The 14,777-nt window shown below is 38.4% G+C and overlaps 1 protein-coding gene across 1 annotated transcript in view; it reads left to right on the forward strand.

Annotated features, from left to right (window-relative positions):
- The window catches only part of GUCY1B3 (guanylate cyclase 1 soluble subunit beta), a gene marked incomplete at its 3' end in the record, with an annotated part of 53,498 nt that overhangs the window by 17,467 nt on the left and 21,254 nt on the right, over window positions 1-14,777 (forward strand). Inside the window, 2 exon segments of the mRNA XM_018061474.1 lie at window positions 1,985-2,085; window positions 3,829-3,947. Of these exon segments, the coding sequence (XP_017916963.1) occupies window positions 1,985-2,085; window positions 3,829-3,947 (220 nt within the window).

Here is a 14,777-nt window from a genome sequence, read left to right on the forward strand (position 1 = left end):
CAGTGTCATGGCCACAGGTGGCTGCTGTGACAGCCCTGCTTCGAGGAGGAGAAGGCAGTGAGGCTGCGGGGTGGCATGGAGGAGCCGTCCCAGCTCCGGAGGTGACAGTTCACCCAGTTTCCTTCTCCCGGAGCTTCGGGGCTTAGACAGCTGGGTTGGGCATCAGAGGTGCAGATGTGCACTCCGCCTGTGTTTGTGTGTCTCACCCAGACAAGGTGTCTGACACCTCAGGCAGTGTTTTGAACAATGGATTTTTCCTCCTCTTTAGATGCTAGTTTGAGAAAAATGGGCTTCCGTGGTGACTTAAATGGTAAAGAATCCTTCTGCAGTGCAGAAGACCTGGGTTTGATCCCTGGGTTGGGAAGATCCCATGAAATAGGAAATGGGAACCCACTCCGCTGTCTTTGCCTGGAGAATCCCATGGACAGAGGAGCCTAGTGGGCTACAGTCTATGGGATTGAAAAGGGTCAAACACGACTGAGTGACTAACACTCCACTTCACTTGAGAAAAATAACCCCAACCCTATCAAAATAAATATACAATCATTTGACCGCTCTTCAAATGATAATTCTGATTTCCTTTCACTAACCCCATATGCGTTTTGAGCTGCTGCATTTACTATGCGGCGGATGTGATGGAAGATATCATCTCTCCACTGGGCACCTCAGACTCACATGTTTAATACGAAGCTCTGGATCTTATCTCTTGGTCTGCATCCCACTGTCTGTCCTATTTCAGCTCCTGGTGACTGCTACCTTCAGCTGCTCCAGCCAAAACCTGTGTCCTCTGGTGTCCTTCCCTTTCATCCTGTGTCCAGTTCAGCAGGAACGTGTGGAAGCTGTCTTCAGATTAGCTGGAGTCAGGGCCACTTGTTCCCTCCACTGCTTACACCCTGAGTCCTGTCATCAGCCTTTCTCACCTGAATGTCCCAGTGGCCTTCTAGCTGGTCTCCTTTGTCCCTGCTCTGTTCTTGCTCTGTCCTTTCTCTGACCTTGCTCTGTCTTTGCTATTACATTGCTATGACCTTGTTATGACCTTACTGTGCCTTGCACTGACCTTGCTATGACCTTGCTCTGTCTCTGATATGATCTCGCCCTGTCCTTCTCTGACCTTGCTCTGACCTTGCTCTGTCCTTGTTCTGACCTTGCTCCATTTTATACGCCTTCAGTCCATGCCCAGTGCAGCTGGAGGGTCCATCCCCTCATTGAGGCCTCCGTTGTTCCTCCTGCACCCTGCTAGTGCTTTGCACCTGTGAGCTTCCCAGGCCTCTCAGGGCTCCCTGCAGAGATGCTTCACAGCTGACTCCACTGCCAGCTTCTCCATGATGCTTCTGGTTTTGTACTTGAGCCCCCGGCCCCCACCACCTTGACCAGCTTTACTTTTCTCCAGACTAGTTACCATTATCTATCATCTGTGTATCTATCTGTCTATCTGTCATCTATCCATCTATCACCTGTGTATCTGTCCATCTACAGTTCAGGCTTTCAAAGAGTTAGACACAGCTGAGCAACTGAATTGAACTGGACCTATCTATCTAATATTTATCTTAGCTTTATGCCTCTTCTGTCCCCTGTTCTAGAATACAGTTGTCCCAAGAGCTCCCTACTTACCCCACTAAAGGGTGAATCTCTAGGGCTTCTAACTGTGCCTGGGACACATAGGGACTCAACATATATTTGCTGACTGTTCACTTAATCAAAAGCTATTTCTTGATTATTCATTATTGGGTATAGTTTTGGGCATTAGAGTACTACACAAATGTTATTCTTCTTAAAATTACTTAAATATATTATTTTTAATTTGGAAAGGGAGATGTGAAATAAGATTTTTTTTTTGGATAGGTACGTGAAATTGATTTAAACAAATTTGCTAAAAGTGAATTCTCTTTCAAGTAAAAAATCATTTTTATATGATCATGGTAGGTGTAGTATCTGTTCTTTCCTTTCAACTTTTCACCCTGTCTGCCTTGTTTTTGTTTTCTAGAAAAGAGGCACAATTAGATGAAGAAGGACAGTTTCTTGTCCGAATAATTTATGATGATTCTAAAACATATGATTTGGTTGCTGCTGCAAGCAAGGTCCTCAGTAAGTTGAACGTGACTTTCTTTCTTTGGCTAAGCTGCACGTTGATGTCCAAGGGCATGCATGGTCCAAGGTTGCATTGTATAGTTGCACAGGTTGTGCACTGTACAACCCTGATGGGAGGACAGTCACATATAGTATTAGGCTCAGGCTACACTAAGTTGTGTTATTCTTTTTACAAACTCTTTAGAGAATAGAGGAGCTCTCTGCCCCTCCCCACAAAAAGCCATGCGTTGAGGAAGCAAAAACTTGTTGATACTTAATGTAATAAGTTAATGAATGTAATAATAACTTAATGTTGCAGGGTCAACATCACAGTAATTACAAAAATGTATTATGTAGAAAATCTTATCTCCAAATCTCTTTTGTGATCACAAGTTTTGTTAGGTAATGGTAAAAGAAACAAGAAACTGAGATCTGCATGAGACAAAACTCATGCAAAGAAGGCAAAGTAAAAAAAAAAATGCTTCATTGGAAAAAAGTTGTTCTCAAAGTAGTATCTATTATCATTGTAGTACTTAATTTATAGTGAGGCTACAGTTTGCATAGACTAGATGGATGCTTTTTAGCTTTGTCAAAATAGCTAGAAGAGAAAAGGCTACCCTTTGTAAAATACAAGAATTATCATAAAAGTATGGTAAATTGTTAATAAGAAAAATATCCAGCATCACTAGTAATCAAAATTGACACAAATGTGAAATAATTTTTATATATTTGGCAATTAAAAAATTAAAAATCTAGTGTAGTCAAGGGTAGAGTTAAAGGGGAAATCATACACATTTAAAATCTGATGGGAAAATAAACTGTTTTGGAGAATAATTTTGCATCATCAGTCAAAGTCTGTTTAAAAATGTTCAAATTTTAGAAATATTTAGAAAATTTTCATAAAGAAATAGAATTATTTGCATTAAGGTGTATGTGTATTTTCATTTCAGAGTTACTTATATTTTCAAAAGTTGGAAAAGCCTGTGTTTTGAGCAAGTGGGCATTGGTGAAATGAATTGTTGCATATCTATGTTAAATAAGACTGATTAAAATTGATATTAAGAAAAATTTTAATTTTAGGAAATAACAGTAATTGAATATTAAGAAAAAGGCAGGATTTTAGGCTATATATTATTTGTAACCTGGTTATTAAATATGCATATTTTTATAAAGAAAAATGATTTTGCACCCAAATATCTGCCTGGTGGCTCAGATGGTAAAGAATCTGCCTGCCAATGTGGAAGATTTGGGTTCAATCCCTAGGTTGGGAAGATACGCTGGAGAAGAGAATGGCTTCACACTCCACTATTCTTGCCTGAGAAGCCCTGGACAGAGGAGCCTGGCAGGCTATAGTCCATGGGGTCACAAAAAGATACAACTGAGCGACTAACACTTTCACTTTTGCTTTTCATCTTCATGTGCATTCTTGATGATTTTAAAGATCTTCCTCTTATTTTTCAGAAAAAGTAAGCTATACCTTACATACAAGTTTGAAAAAGCTCAAAATTTTGTCACAGAACCTAAGAAACTGGTTGCTTTGCTTTTAAGTACAGACTTAAACTGTTAACATGTCAAATGCTCTCTCCTCAGATTTCATTGTATTTTCCTGGTCAGATATTTTTCCTGTGATCTGTTCACTGTGCAAAGAAATTGAGGATATTTAACATTTTTGTCATGCACTTATCTTTATTCCTGCCTCTAATGATTTTCTACCTCTAATATATTTTATTTCTGTTGTTGCCTCTCAAATCTATAAACCAGATCTCAATGCTGGAGAAATCCTCCAAATGTTTGGGAAGATGTTCTTTGTCTTCTGTCAAGAATCTGGTTATGATACAATCCTGCGTGTCCTGGGATCTAACGTCAGAGAATTTCTGCAGGTGAGCAGTTTGAGGTCCTGGTCTAAAAGTTCTGATTTTCTTATTCTCCCACGTGGGCTCTAGTTTGTTCATTTGTCTGGATGAGTGTCTAGCTGCTGAAAGGAAATCATAGGGGCATTTTCCCTAATTCACGTAAAATAATAATTATTAGATGGTCTTGAGTACATTTTAGCATTTTCCCTTCATATTTTTTCTTTAATTTTTGGTTCTGACACTAAACATTCAAGTTCTAAGCTAGTGGTCACTGAAAGACTCAACGTGTTGTGATCCATTCAACTGCTTTTTAAAAAATAAGTTTTTGTGCTAGTAGTTGTGCTTTTATGTATATAACCTGGGCTTGTTTTCTATTTCTAAGTCATTCTGACTTTAAGTAATGAAATAATTCATCAGTATCTGTAAAGTTCTACCTGAAGCTCATTGTTTCAGGGAAAGAGCCTGCCACCAAAACATGTTTGAGAATCATTGCTCTGAGTTACATATTAGTTAATCTACTCTGGAGAGGAAAATAGGAACTCTTCCAGAGTCAGTCTCAGGTGAAGTCAAGATAAATAATATCACCAAAGGCTTTTGTTTTCTTGTTAAACTACTTAATTTTTTTCTTTTTACTAGTGAATGACACATCAGGTGGGAGACTATTTTGGGATCAACTGTCCTATTTTAAGCACGGGCATTTTTGAGACTCTCATCTTAAAATGTGCTAACGTTGAACATTATGTGGTTGTCTGTAAAGGATATTTCTAAACTGGCCGCTGAGAGCAGCCAGATCCTGCTGGAAAATGATGTCAGTGCAAGACCAGCTGAACTGGAGCCCAGCTTGGAGGGAATGTAAACGACTTTCAGTCCAGCTGCGTTATTGATTTAACAGCCAAAATAAGAACTTGAGTGTTTAATCAAAACGTCTGTTGTTTACATAGTGACATTTTTCTTATAAACTTAAAACAGCATTAAATCAAGATGGAAACCGGTTTCCAGTCTCTGCCATGGATTTACCAAACTACTGGTGTCCAAAAAAGCTGCCACTTCCAAATGAAGTTGCTGCCAGGAGATACTTAAATTAACCTTTAACAGGCTGTATTTAAATGAATTATTTCACATGGATTAAAGTTTGAGATATGGGGAGGGAGGTGGGAGGGGGTTCAGATTGGGAACCCATATATATCCGCGGCGGATTCATGTTGATGTATGGCAAAACCAATACAATATTGTAAAGTAAAAAAAAAAAAACCACAAACATAAATTGGACTTCACCGAATAAAAATATTTTGAGATTTGGGGGGTTAGAATACATTCCCATTTTTAATATTTCTGTTGACTCCCGGTCACTTTCTCAACTAAGTTCCAGTCGCAGCTCCTTTCTCTTAATTGTATCTTTCTCTCTCAGCGGTCACATCTGTGCTGACAACGCAATCATGCAAATAGTTTACTTTTACCTTTACTCATTGTGACTGTCTGCTAAGTGTCCAGTGGCTCAGTTGAGGACTGGCGACTCCTGGTGGTTTCTCCTGGTTCTAGAGATGTCCTGCCTGCAGGCTTGCCTCTAGGGTAAAATGCACACTGGGCTTCAAAGAGAATGCAAATAGCTCGGGTGTGTTTAATATTTGATTACATGGTAAAATGATAATGTTTTGGGAATACTGAGTTATATAAAAATGTATCATAAACATCAATTTCACCTGGTTCTTTTTCCTTTTTAAAATGTGCCTACTAGAAAATTTAACATATATAACTGATGTTTGTGACTTGCTTTAATGGCTCCTAAAGCCTTTTATTTTCACTGGACAGCATTGTTTTAAATAGTTCTGAGTCCATTTTCATCAAAGTCAACAGGCAGTTTTAAAATTGCATGCAGTTTTATTATTATTATTTTTTTTTGGTGCAAGTATGAACAGTGAGGAAATTGGAAAGTTAGAATACTATAAAGTTTTCATTAATATTGTTTTTGTTTGAATTTCTTCCTGGTTTTGAAATTGAATATCTTGCTGGCAAACTGGTTGTATTAACATATTGCTTTCCTGATATTTATGGTATGAGTAGGCTAATTTCAAATAAATTAAATGGACTTTTTAAAAAAAGTACCTATGAAATAAAGCAACTGATTTTCATAAAGTTTTTTAAGGTTCTAGCTCACATATAAAAATCGACACTTTTCATTACATAAAATAATAAAACATTCTTTATGGTAGACAGCAATCCTTTGTAAAAGAGTAGGATAAACTAGGCCTTATTTTAAAGATATTTAAAAGATTTATTTGTGTCTTTCACCACTTGATTTTAACTAATCATTAAATCCCTAGAGTCTGTTTCCTAAAAACTGAATTTTTCAGAATCCTACCACTTGTCTTCATTTCCCCTAGCCTTCCGTGGAACAGTCGACCATTCTCTACAGAATACATAGGTTTCCTCATCTCTCTGCATGACTCCTCCATCTCCTCGCCATTCTGTAACTAGTGATTTTTCTTAAAAGCAAATATATCTCATTCCATCATTTACTTGCTTAAACCCTTCAGTGATTCCCAGTTGCTCCTTGGAAATGTAAAAAGCAATTAAAATAATTGAAACTACTTACACCCCCATCTGTCTCTCTTCCTTCCCTGCAGCCCAGCCAAACAGAATTTCTTTCAGACCATATATTTTTCTAACTAGCTTTCTCCACCTTCTGAGCTTTTGCACCTGCTCTTCCCTTTGTCTGGACAGTCTTCCTGCTCCTTTTCACCTAGATTGATCTTCTTCATCCTGCTGGTCAGATTACTTCTTCCGGGAAGGTTCCACTTGGAGTCAGGGAACTGACATTTCTCATGTTTTCACAGTGTGTGTAAGTCCCTACCCACGGGAGTTCTCACTGTAGATCATTTCCTGTGTGGGACTGGAATGTAAATCCCATGAGGCTGGGGGTTGTGTGTAGTCCCTTAATGATAGAATCATCACAGATAATATCTGGGAATGAAAAAAACATATTTTAAAAATGAACAGTTGCTGTTTATACAAAAATAGGAAGCAAATACCCCAATAGCTCAAGATTAATTCTATTAAGGGTAAAAAAAATTCATTTTGAGTGAGACTATATAACTTTACTAAGAGATTGATTATAGATTGAAGTATGGAAGAGTAGACATACTCTAGACCAATTTCCTTTTCATATGGTTGTGACAAATTACTGTTTATTAATTAATATGCAACTGACATTATTTATTTCTCTTGAAATTTTCAAAATGTTTACCCTGACATTTCCATCCGATGCTCTCAGGTAACAATAAAATAGCTACTGAAATTCTAACATGGGAGACCACTGCCCATGCCCTGGGCCGGGCACCTCTGTTCACTTGCATTCTTCTAGGGGGCCTTCCTTGGGGGTGTCTCTCCCAGCCTCTCAGTTGGATACATTATTAAGAACTACTGTATTAAAATGCATATTTTCTGCTTTTCTTGAAATAATTTTTATGTTTTCTGAGTACCAGGCATAGTATATAATAGGCGATCAGTAAAGAGTCTTTGAATGATAGAATTAGTTAATTCTGAGTTATATGTATATATATATTTTATTTGGCCATTAATAGGCTATTTTATCTGGTTAATAACGCTATTCCTTTATAAAAATTTTATAATCAAGTATATGCTGTGTAGATAATATCTGTAGTTCAGTTCCAGAAAAATATTTGTTTCTCATTTAGCTTTTGTCATTTCCTTTGATTTGTGTATTTAAACAATTTGACAATTTAAACAGCTTAAATAATGGACAATTCTCCTTTGAAAGGTTTTGCTGCCAATATAAAATTCCTGGTTCTGTTTACCCAATCTCCCTTGTGTTTTCAAAGTCAATTTAAGAATTTTTACATCATGCCTATTTTTAATCTACCTCAAGACTTTCACAAAAAATAGCTAAAAATTCTAAGTAGGTAAAGTAATAAAATATAAGAAACATTTTTATAGGAAGCTTTTTAGAAAATTATTCTTCTCTATACATTATACAATTTAGAATTGATTTTTCCTAAATGTTCTGTGAAACCATCAGTTTGAGGACTGTTGATAAAAATAGATAATCCTTGCAATTAATTATTATCCTTTTCCTGATTTAGTAACCAGAAATATGATTTATTATAAAAAGATAAACAAAAGTAGAAAGACATTTTGATTTAGGTTTTTGGATTTTATAGATTTTTTTCTGGATTTCTTGTCTTAAAGGTTAGACTGTATTTCACAAGAATTTTTTTCTCTATTTTGCCACTTTCTTATTCTTGAATTAGGAATAAAATGTGGTTTCATGCTGCTTCTGTAGTAAATTTCTATGTGAAACTTTAGCGTATTGATTAAAATAGTGCAGAGAATATATCAGATTTGAAAGTTCAATAAAATGCTGGTAAGGAATGTCCAATCTGATGGTATTCCACCTTAATCCATGCTCACCTTGGCTTTTGATATCCTATTGCATTATTGCAGGCTGTCTTTCCCCAAAATTGCTGCAATATGATTGTACTTCTCCCCCATGAAAAGTTAGAGCTTGCCCATATCCCCTATGACAAGGTAGAGCTCCCATCCCTTAGATCTGGGGTGACTTTAGTGATTATTTGATCAGAAGAGTATAGCAGAAGGAACATTCTTAATACTTCCTAGGCTAGTTCATAAGAACTCTTGAAATTTCCGTATCTTGAAGCACTTGCTCTTGGGATGTTCCCTGGAGGTACCCACCATGAAATGAGATGCTTCAACCACAGCAGCGGTGCTGCTGGCTGAGCCCTCGGGTGTCTGGGTGACCCATCTTGGGAATCAGCCTGGTGGAGCATTATAGTGACTCCATGGCAAACTTCCATGGCACTCCACTCTGAGAACTTCCCACTGAGTCCAGATAACCCATAAAAACATGAGAATAATATCATTGTGTTAAGCAAATAAGTCTGAGGTGCTTTGATATGTGGATAATTGGAACAGTGTTCTCTGTGCTATTTTCCCCTTTATTTTTTGTGTCTGTGTTAGTAGGTATGTGTCCATATGTACACATATTTATAGAGAAGTTGAGCTTTGATTAATCTGAGTTTGATAAGATAAGATTGTATATGGCCTCTGGGACTGTCATCCAAGTCAGTTCACAGCTGGGCTACTGATCCACTTTCAGTGGTGTTATATTATTTTCATGTAAGATATTCTTCACCTCCCCAGTAATTTTACAGACATAAAATGAAGCTAGATGAGTGTGGAAGGCTGTCAAGTTGACTACTGAAAAATGAAGGAGTCATTTGTAATCTTAGAGGCCAGTTAGGATTTAAATTATGAACCTGCTTAAATAGCATAGGAATCTCAGTAGAAAAGCAAGCCAATACTCTCCAATCATGAGCTGGAAACTTCAGCTTCTTCCACTTTTACTGTGGGTTTGGGGCTGTTTCACTCACTCTCCCAATTCATATATATCAGAGTCTTCTGCCAGGGCCTGTGTTCAGCCTGTAATGGGATTTCCTTAAATCTGTGTTGGCTCCAGGTTTTGGCTTCTAACAGACAACACTGTAATTTGGCCAGCCTGCTAGGAGCAATCTGGGATTGATGGCCCATCTAAAATTCTTAAATGTTTGTGCAAAGTGTTATTTTGGGAAAGCTGAGGTTTTTTCCTGAACAGCTGTGAAATTCTAATACTTCCCTAAATTATTTATAATATTTTTTAGAAAAAAATGCACCATTCATTTTATTTTTAACTTTTGAATTTCAAAAGGAACTTTTCTCAACATCCAAATGCCAATTTCTGTGATCTGTATCTACTTGAAGAACATGCAGAATGTGAGAGCCAAGAGGTGAGTTTAATCAGTGTCTTACTGAGGACTATGGCCAGGGAGACAGCGTTTCAGGAGCCTCTGAGAAACTATCCCAAAGACCTGAGGGTGGAGGTCAGTGTGTGTGTGATGTTGGCAGAGAGGGACATGCAGTCAATCACACATCACCGTACAAAGCTGCTGCTGCTCATAAAGAGCAGGTATCATAGTTAATGTTTTTAGTGCTTCTCTAAGTGTGGAAGATGCAAGAAGCCAGGTTCATGAAAATTTTCTCCTGAAAATATCTGAGGGCCTGTTCTAGCAGTTCCCCTCATTCTTCATCCTCATCCTGACTTCTTTCTGGGGGGTGTTGAATGAAGGTCAGCGGCTACAAGGGCTCGGGGACTAAATTCTTATAGAACACAGTGGCAAGTGACATTCCTTAGTTGGCACCTGAAATTTTAAAATTTGATAAGTTAGAATTTTTAAAGGAAGATAATATTTTGGAATGTTAAGAATTTTTCTTTGAATAATGTATATATTTTCACAGTTTTTCAAAATACAGTCAAGTGAATATAAACAAAATTTTTTTAACATGAATTTAAAAGCAGTATAATAAGTGAAATAGTTTACACAGGTAATTTTATGACTATTTTCATTTTTTTATTTAATTAAAATTTCTCTCAAGATGATAGTAATAATAGGTAGTTTTAAAAATACTGTTTAAATAATTTTAGTGACTCAAGTATAATTTCTTTTTAAATAAATCCTTGTGTTAAGTTGATTCAGTCATGTCAGACCTTGTGAATCCATGGACTGTAGCCCACCATGCGCCATGGAATTTTCCCAGCATGAATACTGGAGTGGGTTGCCTTGCCCTCCTCCAGGGGATCTTCCTGACCCAGGGATCAAACCTGTGACTCTTACATCTTCGGTACTGGCAGGCGAGTTCTTTACCATTAGCGCCACCTTTACATTATTTAATTTAGAAAAGAGTCTCTGTATCTTTTCAGTTGGAAAGCTACTTCTCAAGGAGTTGCTTGAAGTAGAAAAGACAAAAGTATCATTAAATATTGAGTCTGACTTGTTCTGACCTCATACCCCTCACACCCTGACCTTGGCGTTTCCCATCACTGGGGGTGAGTTTCTGCTTTACCTAGGTCCTGCTTGCTTCAGTTTTTCACATTAAAATTCTGACATGACATCTTTCTTAAAAACTTGAAAAATGATTTTCAAATTACGTGACTCTCACAAGTAAATACTGTTGTTGGGCTTGCTTTTCAGATGTGTGAGGAATCAAAAGAAAGGAAATACCATGCCTCATTCCTTTCCTTAAGCGGAGAGAGATTTGCAATGATTGATTTTTAAGGCTTTTTCCAGATATTAAACTTTAGTAATGCTCTCAAATAACACAAATGGCTCCCTTCTCTCCATCCACTAGAATAAAGATTTATTTTTAAAAATTAATTAATTTTGGGAGGGGTTGTGCTGCTTGGCTTGTGGATCTCAGTTTCCTGACCAGGGATTCAACCTGGGGCCACAGCAGGTAAAGCCTGGAATCCTAACCACTAGGCTGAGCTTAACCATCACTAAGGGGACTCCTTAGAATAAGGATTCTTTAAAAAAATTATTTACTTGTTTATTTTTATCTTTGGCTGCTGCTGCAACAGCTTTCTTCAGTTGCGGCAAGCAGGGGCTTCTCTTTTGTTGCAGTGATGGGCTTCTCATTGCAGGGGCTTCTCTTGTCGCACAGCACACTCTCTCTAGGGCTCGTGGGCTTCCATAGTTGTGGCTCACGGGCTTAGCTGCAAGTGGAATCTTCCCGGACCAGGAATTGAATGAACCCTCTCTCCTGCATTAGCAGGCAGATTCTTAACCCCTGGACCACCAGGGAAGTCCTAAGGGTTTCTGAAGACTGAAAAATCTCTTTCTCAAAACGTCTAAGGCAAGGCCTTACTACGCCTATTTATGTGCATCAAAGGAATTTTTAATTAGATACCCTGGAAGCAGGGGAATAAGGTATTTAATTCTAAGAAACTTCCCTCCATATATATATATATATATAATGCTTATGTTTACCATATTAGAAAGAGAAAATTTGCATTTATTTTGAAACATTCCAAAGGCTTTAAAAATATGAATCTTTGGAGTATTTCTCAAAGGACTAGTAAATCTCTTTTGTGTCCTAAATCTGTGGTATGTACTAAATGTAGAACTTGCTTCCTAGGATGCTAGCATTGGTTTTTCTTCTATAAATGACAAACCTAGGAGACTTAGAGTAGATGAGTTCCTGAGAAACAGTTCTCTCATCTTGCATGTAGAAAAAACGGTAAAATTACATCAGAACATTAAGAGAAATGAAAACCTCAGACCAGTCTTTTAATATATTGAGGCAAAATAGATGAACAAAACTCCTCTTATTCCCTTCCTGTTTTCTCTTGTCATAAAGCTAAGAAGAATGATGTGAAAGCATATTTGAGGTTGGCTGCACTGTTTCCTGGGAATCTACTTGTGCTGAAATACGTGTGTTACCATTCAGCTCTTTTCTTTGTATACCCACCTCCAAGGATATATTTAGAAATTGAAGAATACCAGTTTCAATATGAACTCTTGTTCTTCAGAATATATTGCTACAACCATGTGGATGAATAATTAGCTTTGTATGGATGGTATTATAAAATGTAGACAGACAAGGTTTTCTCTTGGCTATTTTGAGCGTCTTTTCTGTGACTTTTGAGGTTGCTGCAGACAGTTGGAGTCTGTGAAGAAAGCACATTTTTGGCAATATTAATGTACTCAGTTGGAAATAATTTATTTTTAATCATGAATTCTATTTTTCATAATAGATAGGCAGTGGTAATAGCTTTAATTCTGAGAGATTAAAACCCCGTAAGGGAAGCTGTAACTAAAGAAATCCCAAGAGTATTTTTATGGTTAGATACTATCTAAAGAAAATCAATATTACATTAAGTGGTGTTAAATCTTTTATGCTCCAAGAAAGCACTTTAGTTGTCCATTTAATTAACAGCAAATTCAACAAAACAGTCAGTCTCTGGAGAATTGGTTACTGCAAAGACTTAAAAGATTAACATTTGACTTCCTGCGTTTTGGTTTCCCACTTGCTTTGAATTGATAAATTTAAGTAATGTTTTGTTATTAATACTTCAGTACCATCAATAACTTTATTTAAAGTAAATGTTAAATTAAAAAGGCTTTAGGTGGGGAGGGAGGTGGGAGGTGGGTTCATGTTTGGGAACGCATGTAAGAATTAAAGATTTTTAAAATTTAAAAAAAAATAAAAAATTAAAAAAAAAAAAGGCTCCACATTTAGGGAGCATTGCCAGTCCCTGTGTGACTCCTGACCTGAGTTCTGGGCTGTTCTGGCCCATCTCTCACTTTCTTTAGCATCAGTGATGCAGAGAAAGTAAATGGTACCATGGTTACCGCCTCCTGCCGTCTGCTTAGCTGCACATAGAAATGTGCACATGTAATATGACTGAAGATGAAAATAGATAAGCGTGAAAGTGATATGGGCATATTGACCTAAGATACACTGTATTTGAATATTTCATAGAAGAAAAAGTAGAAAAGAATTAATATGTATATTTCAAGATAGTGTTTGACTCATTTGAAATTTTTTTTCCGTAAAATGAGCCACAATGCAGTACCTGAGCCTGACTACATTAGGAAATTTCTTAAGAAACAAGAACAACAGTTTAATTTAGCAGCAACAAGCTGAATTTTGACTTTGTGGGAAACAGAGATATGTATAAAACCCTTCTGGTGATTTCCTTTCTCACCAGATTTTTGCAGCATCAGCAGAGGGGTGTGAGGGGTCTGGCAGGGTTATGAAGAGCAGACCTCATGTCTTCCCTTCCCAGGAAAGGATTCCCAGGGGAAGAACTCGTCATAGGAAACCCCGCTGTGTTACTTACCAAGTAAAGTGACTTGCTGCTGCTGCTGCTAAGTCGCTTCAGTCATGTCCAACTCTGCACAACCCCATAGATGGCAGCCCAGCAGACTGCCCCGCCCCTGGGATTCTCCAGGCAAGAACACTGGAGTGGGTTGCCATTTCCTTCTCCAGTGCATGAAAGTGAAAAGTGAAAGTGAAGTCGCTCAGTTGTGTCTGACTCAGCGACCCTGTGGACTGCAGCCTACCAGGCTCCTTTGTCCATGGGATTTTCCAGGCAAGAGTACTGGAGTGGGTTGCCACTGCCTTCTCTGAAAGTGACTTGAGGCTTCTGTAAACTGACCATCCTCAATGCCTGCCACATGGAGTTCCTTTCTCATGGCAACAGCAGCCTCTGGTGGAGTCAGGGCCACTTGGTATTTGAGTTAAGAATTGGCCTGGCTTAATTAGAAGAGGCGTAAATTGAGGGAAGAAAACAAGATCTTAGCACTAAGCGTGAATGCATTTCAAAAAGAAACCAGGGTCACCAGTTGAGGAGATAAGATGTTCCTCCGAGTCAGAATGCCAGTCTCTTAGGCCTCAGCTGTCACCTTTGGACCCTGGCTTCACTCTGAGGTGTTGCTCCCTTTCATGCTCCCAAAGCCACTCTGAACATTGTTGGGTGATTTAAACCACGAACTGCTTACAGTCAGGGACTGCATCCTGCGGATCTGATCTAGCTCTGTACCCTGCCCCCGCCTGCACCACACACCCTGCAAGACATGCATACACATGCTTTATACAGTGGACATGAGGTGCACATACAGCGCACATACAGTGAGTAGATGGGATGAGCGTGTGGCGGGGGCCAGGCTGCAGGGCCCTGATGGAGCCACCTTGTACTATACTCGCTCCACCTCCTTTCTGATGTCTTACTGGATCCTGTTTCCCTAACTTGGCCCCTTTGAAATGTTCAGAATGCAAACCATCCTTCAGTTTTAGCCCATCTCCAGCACCTCCTTTTCAGATGTGCTCCTTTTTTCCCCCGAGAACACCATGCATGCTAAACCGCTGCAGTTGCGTCTGACTCTTTGTGACCTACGAACTGTAGCCCATCAGGCTCCTCTGTCCATGGGATTCTCCAGGCAAGAATACTGCAGTGGGTTGCCATACCTTCCCCCAGGGGATCTTCCCCATCCAGGGATCAAA

Source organism: Capra hircus, chromosome 17 (assembly GCF_001704415.2).
Source record: "Capra hircus breed San Clemente chromosome 17, ASM170441v1, whole genome shotgun sequence".
NCBI lineage: Eukaryota > Metazoa > Chordata > Mammalia > Artiodactyla > Bovidae > Capra > Capra hircus.